Consider the following 11,010-nt stretch of genomic DNA (forward strand, 5'->3'; position numbering starts at 1 on the left):
CCATCATGTGCCAGCAATGCCCCTCTGCCATGTACATTGGTCAAACTGGACAGTCTCTACGTAAAAGAATAAATGGACACAAATCAGATGTCAAGAATTATAACATTCATAAACCAGTCGGAGAACACTTCAATCTCTCTGGTCATGCGATTACAGACATGAAAGTTGCGATATTACAACAGAAAAACTTCAAAACCAGACTCCAGTGAGAGACTGTTGAATTGGAATTCATTTGCAAATTGGATACAATTAACTTAGGCTTGAATAGAGACTGGGAGTGGCTAAGTCATTATGCAAGGTAACCTATTTCCCCTTGTTTTTTCCTACCCCCTCCTACCCGCCGCCCCCGCCCCCCCCCCGTTCCTCACACATTCTTGTTAAACCCTGGATTTGTGCTGGAAATGGCCCAACTTGATTATCATACACATTGTAAGGAGAGTGATCGCTTTAGATAAGCTATTACCATCAGGAGAGGGGGGTGGAGGGAGAGAAAACCTTTTGTAGTGGTAAACACCCATTTTTTCATGGTTTGTATGTATAAGAACATCTTCTGTATTTTCCACAGTATGCATCCGATGAAGTGAGCTGTAGCTCACGAAAGCTTATGCTCAAATAAATTGGTTAGTCTCTAAGGTGCCACAAGTACTCCTTTTCTTTTTTCAGAACAAAAAGATTATCCATGCCACAAGAGCTGAATGTTATTCAACATTACATTTGAGGATGAGCAACTGACCTTCAATTATTAATTTAGAACTTTCAAGAAATACCTAGAAATTGCCTGTTCTGCATTATTTGAAGGAAATTCTACCCAGTCCCACATATGTAGTTCAGCAAAGCCAGTACAGAGGAACAGAAGTGAGAGACAAGATGTGTTCAGGAAAGGAAGCACATAAAAAAGACCTGTTAGTGCATCACCCCTGAAAGAAGCCACCTGTTAGTAGCCACCCCAACAGAGATCATCCTTATGTATTATAATGCCCATGAAAAATAACGAAAAGACATTACACCAGTCGGACAGTCCTTTCTTCATGTCCTATTTCTATTAGTAACTTTATGGTATATTAGGAGCAGCTTTCACAGCTTGGTGGAGGTCACTCTGCTTCATCTGACAGTCACTGTGTTGGCATAAACTTTTGGCTCATATCAATGCATTTCTATATTGACTCTGCTCAACACAGCGTTGCTTTTTCTTGGTATAGGTTAAGAGTCCAGATCTATTGCCAGGAAAATCTGTTTCCAAAGATACAAGAAGTCGTGTTAAATGCATGGTCTGCCTACTCGAAGCCGGTGCCTTCAAGCTGCAGTGAGCTCCTGACTTTGTTTCTTCAGTGCTGCTGCATTGCTTTGCTGACAGGTGGCCTCCTCTACAACTGGATGTTCTCCTCACTAGAGTATTCATTTCACCTCTCCTTTGCAACTGCGGTTTCCTTCAGTCTGCTACTTCTACTGATCCTCTTCTTGGTGCATCCTATCCGCTGCATGTTCACCATAATCATACCTACGTTGGGCACTAAACAAGGCCGGAGGCTGCTCTTGTCCACCTGCTTCATGATCGTGGCAGTTAATATCTTACCAAACATCATGGACAACATTAAAACCATACTGCAGGTTATTAAATGCATTTGCAAGGATTCCTCAGACAGCCTTTTGAACTCAACAACCCTGCTGGGAAAAGCTTCCATGCAGTTTGGTCACCAGATCAAAGAAGTCACTGACAAAATGGCAGATAACTCTCTGAAGCCCAGGAATGGACATTTTCAGTATGCTGTGAATCACAGTAGTTCCTTGGTGAGGGACCAAGTGCTAATTGCTAGTCAGAAGATCAAGGATGATTTCTCTGCTGTCGAATTGCTGGTCAAACAGGCATTGCTGGTAGCCAACAGGGTGGCTGCTGGCTTCTTCCTGTTCTATCTCCTTTTTGAGTCCGCTTGGTATTTGAAAAGCTATCTCACCAACCTCCAATTTGACAATATTTACATCACCAAAAAGCTGGAGGACTTGGCTGTGGACAAGAAAGCAGCCCATCTGCTGACATGCTCACCCAAAAAACTGATCAGATCCACAGGCTTGAAGCTGTCCCGGGAGGAAAAGATGGTGTGCCTGGTACGCATGATGCTCCTCACTTTGGTCCTGATGCTGACAGCGGTGATCATAGCAACGGACTACATCGCCTTCCACTTGGCAGATACAGCAATGAATGAGGTGGCTCAGTTTCCCAGGGTGCCCATAACGCTCAACATTAAATATGATGTAAGTAGCAGAGTCCCTAGCCTGGCCCTTTAAATAAAGGAATGCCCAGCTTTTCTCACCAGCCAAAGCTACATTTGTCTGAGCTGTTCTATTGCCAGCTGCACAGACAGAAAGGATGCAGGACAGGGACATATGTACTCTCACAGCCTGCCTCCAGCACATATAGTTATAGGGTGAGGAGACAGCAACTGTGAAAAAACGGGACAGGGGGTGGGGAGTAATAGGCACCTATTTAAGAAAAAGTCCCCCAAAATGGGACTGTCCCTTTAAAAATGGGACATCTGGTCACCATATATAGTTATATAAGGCAACATTATGATCAGGGCCGTCCTTAGGCATACGCAGCATAGCGGCTGCGAAGGGCACCCGAAAATTTGGGGCACCCCTGGGTCTTAGTGTCCATCCTTCCGCCTCTTCCTATCCATGTTCTGACCCTTCCTGCAGGCTCCCACAGCTGGCTGCTGCAGCCTGGTGACTCTTACTCTGGAGGGGATCTACTAACTTAAAAGTGGAAAAGCCTTCCAGCCTGCCAGACCTATTAGCACAACACTGAAACTGTTAAAGAGCCATTCAAGTGGTAATGAAGCCATTTAACAGGCATTTGCCAACCCCCAGGTATATACTGTCAGTTTCTGAATTTACTGACAAAAACAGTTGTACATTACTGTAATATTTACTCAGAATATGTTAGTCTACAGGACCTTAATTTAAAATTTGCTTTAAATATATTTCACTAGTGTGTTGCTGAAGGTGATAAAATCACATCTCTAAAAAATCCTTGCATAGATTTTTAGATGCACAGCCTTGAGTATTGATCTTTAGCCTTAATTGCTTGGATCTTCAGACATATAGTTTTTTTAAATAAATCATTCAAAGGACCACCCTTATCTAAAATGCACATTTTAATTTTAATAACTGTAGTACAAAAAACTTGCTTCCAAAATCTTCCTGTCCTTTCTGTCCATCCGTTTCTCCCTTCGCACCCCTGTTGAAGAGAGCCCTTAAAGAGACAACATCCTTTCCTGCCAGATAGCTGGACAAAGAGTTTCCCTTTCTTTACTTCTGACTATTTGATGAAGGAGTTTTAAGAGAACCCTATAGCAAAATCAGTACCTTAGTAAGATATAACATCCTTTGTTATGCCTAAAATCTTTGGAAACATATTTTTTGAAGTTGGTGAAGTTTCATGAACATGTCTATTGTTATCTCCAGATCACACAAAGTAATCTTAGTGTTCCCTGTTTCTAAAAGCGGCGAACATTGTTATGAACACACTAAATCTCTGTGACTGATTAATTTAAAATAATGTCTTTGTTTCAGTGAGTTAAATGTGTAGTAATCTGGAATGATTACTTTATGAAGTCTTAAGAGTACATTTAAAATATAAAATCAGCTCAGGAATTCTGATTAAGAAAATGTAAAACAGAGAAGAGCTGCATCATGTATTCCATAACATTTAATGTTGTAGTCAGCAGGGCAGCTGATTTGCCCTTACTACAAAGTTTTTGTAAATAAATCTCTGACAAACTTCAGGGCATATCAAAAATCCCATGCCTGACATTTTTTATTCCCAAGCTTAGTGCTTTTAATTAGGTACCTTCTGCATGTCCAGTCTTCACCTTCTGGCAGGCAGTGGAAAACATGCTCCATTTTCTTTAGAAAGAAATGGCAGAAGAGTGGTTTTTTCAAATGTCATTTGCTTTGTTTGAGTTCAGGGATTTGGCTGGTAGGGGGTGATCATGGAGCGGGAGGGAAGAGAGGAGGGAGACAGTGGGGAGAGGGCGGGGCCTGGGCAGAGTAGGGGCGGGACGTGGAGCGGAGCAGGGGTGGAGTATGGGCGGGGCCACAGGCAGAAGAGGTGGGCTGGGGAGCTAGCCTCCCCAAGTGGTAGCTTCTCCTGCTGCCCATGACAGCAGGTAAGAGCGGATCGGTTCCTGCACACCCAGTGAGCACTGCAGTGTCCTTAGGCAGGGGCCGTATTCACAGAGCCGAATGCACCAGCGCCGCGCATTCTGCATGAGGGAGAGGGTATGGGGGTCTCTGCGGGGAACTGTGAATCTCTGCTGCCATGAGACGGGCCGGGCATCTCGGTATCCTTTGCTGCCTCCCCCCTCTCCCCTGGGCTGTAAGCCTGGGCTGCTGTCGGCTGGCCGTAGGGGCACCAGTTTAATAATACTGTGTAGGGCCCCACAAAGCCTAAGGTTGGCCCTGATTGTGATCTCTCCTGTGCCCTCAACTCCCACTAGTATCAGTGGCAGCTGAAGACAGCCAACAACCTGAAAGACCAGGGTTTCTAGTACAACCACTCCCGCTGTAGAGATCACTGCTGAATCACATGTGGTGCATTAACAAATAAAGGACAAAACTAGCCCAGCGTTTGTGTTTAACCCCATAGGACAAGTGAGGAAGTCACTGATCAAGCAGCTGATGTGGAGATGAAAACTTTCACTTTGAAAGCATATGTTCTTGTAGGGATTGCCCTTAAGGGTCTTTTCGGGGATTTTGGGGTAGCACAGGGGGAGGGGTGAAGCAAAATCCAAGAGAATCAGTCATGTGGTGTCAGTCATTCAGGGCAGGAGCATCTCTTGCCTCATGCCAGTACAGGAGAGTCAGGCAAACACTTTGCACCTCTTTACTCTCCTCTGTGCAAGTAGGATGACCAAATAGCAAGACAGAGCCTGATAATATCGGGACGTCCGGTCCCCCTATGTGCAAGGCTACCTGTATTGTGAGTCATAGAGCAGGGAAGGAGGGAAAGCAGTCTCTGTGGGGTCAGTAACCCCACTCCTGTGCAGGTGGGCAAGGAATGGGTGAGTGGGAGGCATGGAATGGGCAGACGTTTGGTCCCTGTCCCACCAAATGCTCTGGGGGCCAGTGTGTATAGAACAGTAGCAAGGAGGGGACCAGGGAGCAAACTGTGATTCCGACTGTAAGATACAATCTAGCCCTTAGAAAGCATCGTGGATACTCTGAAGTGAAATGAGGTGCTGGAATGCCACCCTGCGTCCTCTACATCCTGCCTCTAGTCTGGGACAAGTGGGCTCTCGGTGACGGGAAGAAAGAACAGTTTATTAGAAAGAGGAATGGGGCCCTTCCCACCTCTTCCCTGAGTTGTGATTGCACTGACTGAATCATAGCTCCAGAGACCCACCCGTATGACAGCAGGGAAAGTTTTACCAGGAGACATTTACATGATAATAATTGTGGGGATCTACCATTTAGGAATATGGGAGTCACCAAAGCAGAGCAGATCAATGGTTCATGTAGTCCAGTGCTCTGTCTCAGAGAGTGGCTAGCATTGGATTAATAGGAATTGTGATTTATTATTTATACAATGCCCAGAGTTTGTTAGACACTTTTACAATCACACAGGCCAAGAGCATGACCCCTGGCTCTCAGCAGCAGTCTCACTGGAATTGCTCCCCACTCTGAGTAAGGGATTCACAAACTGGGATAGACAGAACAGCCCTCAATGTACAGAGACACCAGAAAATCAAGGAGGAGGGTTGGGGGATGGGATGCAAAACCAGATTTGTTTTAATCAGTTCTGTTTTCAGTTTTAAAATGTATTTTTCCTTTTTCTTTATTAACCCTTTCCTGTTCTGTGTTTAAATTCATGCCCAGTTGCTTTTTAATGGTCAGTCAGGACACAGGCAAACATAAACCCTTTTGGACCCTCTCCAGTTTCAATATATTTTTTATTCCTCTACCTATTTTCATTTTTTCTTGTTTTTTAGCTTTCCTGTTTTAATTATTCCCCCCCTGCCTTTCCTTTTTTGGGATGCTCCGGTTGCCGGTGTAATCCTCCCATCACACACTTAACTGGGCAAGTCTACATTTCTTCCTAGCCACCACTGGCAAGCAATTTATAGCCAGAAACCTGTGGACTGAGAAACTAGTTAACCTTCATGCTAGAGGGTGTGACTGCACATGCCATTCTTTGCTATAAGAGTTTAATTTTTTTATGACTCTTATCACCTCAAACAGTTTACTGCTATTATAATTATTGTGGCAGCAGCTAAGACCTCAGGCTGGATCCTACTGCATTGTGCTAAACAGCGTATGCCCATGTAAGCATATTATCTAGTCACAGCCTGAAACCTACTTGCATTTTTAGCTCCCAATCTTACCAAACGTGTACAAAATTTAATTGTGATTCTTACATTGCCGAGTTGCTATTTTTGTACTTGCCAGAGTGTGGTTGGTTTTTTTCCATCTTCCCGTTGAATCTATTATTTTGTTTGTTTCAGGCTAAAATAAACATTCTGCCCTTTATCTGGAAAATTTTCAATGGAGTCACTTCTGGAGAACAATCCATTGTGAACTTCGAAAGAACTTACCAGCAGAATCTGACCTTCATCTCTGCCGATTGCACAATAAAACGGCCAAGCCCCCCCAACAACTTTGTGGCCCTTGCTGTCGGAATGCTCTATTGCATCATCTATGCCATGATCTTTCTGGAAACGTACGCACAACGTTTGTGCCGAAAAATCTCTGCCTCCTTCTTTGAGAGACAAGAAGAGCAGAGAGTCCACCACCTTTACAAGGAGCTATTAAGGAAACACAATAAGGAGCAGCAACTGAAGCAGGGGATTTGTAAATCTCTGGCATGCTAGCATTCCTGGGATGCTATGACAGGAGATGACAAGGACGCTTTAGGCGCTATGCCATGACAATCTTTTTTTGGATAGTTCAGCCTGGGTTTTGTCTTCAAAGTCAGGGGTAGGGAATATATGGAATATGGGCACAAAACTACAAACATCCCAAAATCTGAGGGTTTTGTATTTTGCTTTAGTGTTGCAAAAATGGCCAAGTTTTATGGTTACTTTTTTTTTTTTGCTCAGCTCCAGGACCATTTTACAACAAAATTGGTTCTATTATAAGCAAAAAACCCCAACATGTTCAAGATTTCAAATTTTAGTCTGATGCAGAGCAAATTTGGCCTCAAAACATGCAAAAATGAAAACAATTTTGCATATTTTTATGCAAAAACCATAAAGTCACAAAAATGTCAAGAAAAGCACAATTTGACTCTAATAAAATGTCCTGGAATTAAATTTTGCGAAAAGATCTTGCTGTTTTTGCCCAGCCCTAACCAGAATGTATTTGTGTAAAGTGATAGTCTGTTTCACTTGTGCTATGTTAAATATTTATACATTTTGAGAGAGAAATTGCTTAAAACTTTATTGATCTATGGAGAGAAATATGTAACTTCCTGTCCAATGACTGGCATTGGCATGGAATGTCCTGGTTATTGTCTATTCTTCACTAGGGGTGATGTAACCCACAGCCACTCAGCGTCTCCTCCTAGTGGTGACTGGGCCACATACAGAAGTTGATGAGCCTGTTGCAGCCTCAGTTAACACATTTCGCTCAGGCAATAGAAGCTTACGCTTTTAGATCCAGAGATCCCAGATGCAGACACACCCAGAGAGATGTCATAACACTGACACTAAATGAAAATGGGGTTTCAACAACTGACCTGCCGTTATCAAGCACTGTAGGGTATGTCTATGCTGCATTTTGGAGTGAGCCTCCCAGTGCACGTTGACAGACTCCGGGTAGCGGGGCTCAGGCTGTGAAGCCCACGCCCCCGGCTTCAGAGCCTGAACTCCTGCCTGAGTCGCAGCTTCCCAGCTTTGTCTACATTGCTATGTTTAGAGCACCAGTGCAAGCTCCTCGAGCCTGAGTCTGTTGACCCAGGCGGGGAGGGACTACCCCCGGGTATTCACACCTCCACACTATCGTAATAATTTTTGTACAAAGCATGCCTCGCAAGGATGTCGTTGGCAAACTCAATTTATTGGTCGGTATTGGCCTAATAAAATATGTGTGACAAAGTTGCAAGATCTCCCTGTATAAAGTTATTAGCACATGTTTCAAACCCTACAGCCCTGCACAGACAGAGGTTGACAAACAGGTCTGTCTTAGGCAGAGGAAAATGTGCTCTGCTTAATTTGCATTTAAGCAGTAAACAGTGTCGTCAAGCAAGAAGGGAAACAAACAAAGCTCAAACAGGTGAGAAAAAGCTGGCAAGGAACCTCCTCCCTCATAGACTCTATTTCCTAGTGCCGAGCTGGAAATGTTTTTTTCAAGAGGGGGACTGAAACTGTAAAAGGGAAGGACAAACTCTCCCAGGTACCCCCTCTCTCCATCCATCCCTTTCACTGCACCTGAAGCAACAAAGGAAGCATTCCCTGGACTCTGGGGGAGGGTCCAGGCCTACAGAGATTGATCAGTAAGACTGATGAAAGCCTGTGGTGCGAAACTTTGCTTGAATCTGATATAGTTTGTCAAGTTAGGTGTTAGCAAACATTCAATCTTTATTAACTACAAAGAGAGAGATTTTAAGTGACTACAAGTACTGAGGCATAAAAGTCAAAATGGGTACAAGAAAAATAACCTTGTTTTACTGTTTTATCTAATGCAGTATGTTTAAATTGGAGTGTCTGAATAACTAGTTGCGATAATAAAATGGCATATTATTCCCTTTAAATATTTTGTACTGTCCAGGAGAGAGCTGAGCAGTACAAGACATACATTTATGGGGGGGAGATCTGGGGCTGGAAGTGAGTTGGGGTCACCCTGCAGTATAACTCAGGCTGGTGAGAGCCAGAGTGTAACCCAAGTGTGGCGGGCAGGCTGCAGCTACACACAGACACTCAGGGTGTAGCTTGCATGCGGGAAGGCTGTTTGTGAGTGGCCCAGGTGGGAACTATGTCAGCGAGGCATTGTAAGGTACCCATAGATGCAGGACAGGGGTGACACATCTACTCATTAGTCTGGATTGTACCCTGGCATGTCATCACAGAGGCTCACACCAAAATGCTGTGTAGACATAGAGTACTCCAAGGGCTTGTCTACACTAGAGTTAATCTGGATTAAATTAAATTAAATTCCTGGTAAAAGTGGTTTAAAATAATTTGGAATAAGGCACTCTTAATCTGGAATAAGAGCATCCACACAGGGAGATAATCAGAAATAGGTCAACTAGAATAACTCCCCATGTAGACAAGCTCTAATATGGCCTGCAGCTACAAAAGGAGGCTGGCTGCTATTTCAGGGCTTTGGTCTATAGTGTAATATGAACTTCTAAAATCAGGTTGGGTCTACTGAATTTAGGAGATAAAACCAAAAGAATGGGAAGTAGATTCAAAATAGCTAATAAATGAGCTACCCAAGGTTAAGTGTCATGGCAGAGGTGTGAGAATCCCTGAACATTTTCCATGTGAGGTGGCAACTCTTGCTGTTCACACCAGATCTCTCACTGGAAAAGCACCAGAAGGATTTTAACAATATCATCACCAGCAGAAGTGAAATCCATAACTGAATGGCCCCCATATATGCACTGTGATAGGGGAAAGAGAGGAGCACAGAATGGGTCAGTCAGACCATGACATCTTCCCTGAACTGAATGATTAAGTCTGACACCTGTGCCCTTCCCCTTCTGAGCTTTGCATTCTCTGTCATTAAGAAAGTAAGGGAAAGAGTGGGAGTGGAGGAAGATACCACACATTGGTGGCTATTCAAAACTCCCATTCCCCTGGCTACCCATTTGGGAACCTCTGGTGCACGTACTATAAGTTATCTAGCAGCGTGCACAGCTAGAAATTAATCTAACCCTCTTGCAGTTCTTGCCTGAGTATTTTGCCGGGAATGAATTAGCCTGACGGAATTTTTTGCTAGCAAGTTCAGTATTTCTCTAATGTGTAGAATTGTATCCATATAGTGTGAGCATTAGGCATCCTCAGACATTGCTAGCCCGTGGCTACACATTCAGCAACTATCAGCTGGAAAATGTTGTCATGGGAATATTGTGTGATAAATGGAATGAGTTATTGCTTTGCTGAAGACATACATTTAGTCCATATAAAAATCCTGGCTTTCTGCCCCCTGCACCATAAAAATATCCTAAAAATGTGACTGAGTGAGATCTCTCCCTCCAAAAATTTCCAAAGCCATAATATACAGTTAATTTCTTACACTATTGCCCCTGCGAGGATACATCAGCACTGGACTACATCTCACTCCTAAAAGGGCTAGGCTATCTATTAGGTTGTGTCTATTTTGACAATCGTAGTAATTATGTTATAACTAGATTTTAAATCTTTTCTCAGTGATGACAGCTGAGTACACCATCTTACTCTGGAAAATTATCTTAGCCCCTTCTCACATAGCTGGATAAGTCTCTTCCACTCGTCCCCTAATGAGAGACTTGGAAAAAAAGAAAACACGGAGCAGAAGAGCAATCCAACATTGCAAAATAAAAAGGGATTTAGCACTATCTGGGAAGAGGGCACTTGACGGTTTGTTATGTATATATATTTTTAAAGGACCTAAGGGCCTCTAATCTTCTGTTTCAGTTCAGACTAAGATTTCGCTGGCTCTTTTCATCGTGCTGCTGGGGAGGTGAGAAGATTCAGTGTGAGGGATTGAAAATGCAGAGTGGGAGGCCAATATGAGAGGCAGATGACAATGAGGAGCAATTAAGTGTCAGGGCTGAATGATGCCAGGTGGGCAGATTCTGTTGTTTCCATGGGGCAGGTTTGTAGAGCATCAGAAAATGCCTGTGAGCAGGAGCTCCGAGTGTCAGTTGGGAAAATGTACCAACGCGTGACATTTCAAGGAGAGGTTTTAAAAATACCTATCTCCCACTGAACCATTGTGGAGAGAGAGCGCTTCAAAGCCGATCCTGTCAGCAAGATGATCAAGGTATCACTAGCAATCTGAAACATGTACACGGTTTTACCCTCCCATGGG

At 43.7% G+C, this 11,010-nt stretch overlaps 1 protein-coding gene across 1 annotated transcript; it reads left to right on the forward strand.

Annotated features, from left to right (window-relative positions):
- The first annotated feature begins 1,146 nt into the window (after positions 1–1,146).
- Positions 1,147–6,866, forward strand: OCSTAMP (osteoclast stimulatory transmembrane protein). The gene is made up of 2 exons (XM_077832505.1): positions 1,147–2,250; positions 6,501–6,866. The coding sequence occupies exons 1-2, from the start codon at positions 1,147–1,149 to the stop codon at positions 6,864–6,866; spliced, it is 1,470 nt and encodes a 489-aa protein (XP_077688631.1).
- The last annotated feature ends 4,144 nt before the right edge of the window (positions 6,867–11,010 follow it).

This window comes from Eretmochelys imbricata, chromosome 13 (assembly GCF_965152235.1).
Source record: "Eretmochelys imbricata isolate rEreImb1 chromosome 13, rEreImb1.hap1, whole genome shotgun sequence".
In the NCBI taxonomy this organism is placed as follows: Eukaryota; Metazoa; Chordata; order Testudines; family Cheloniidae; genus Eretmochelys; species Eretmochelys imbricata.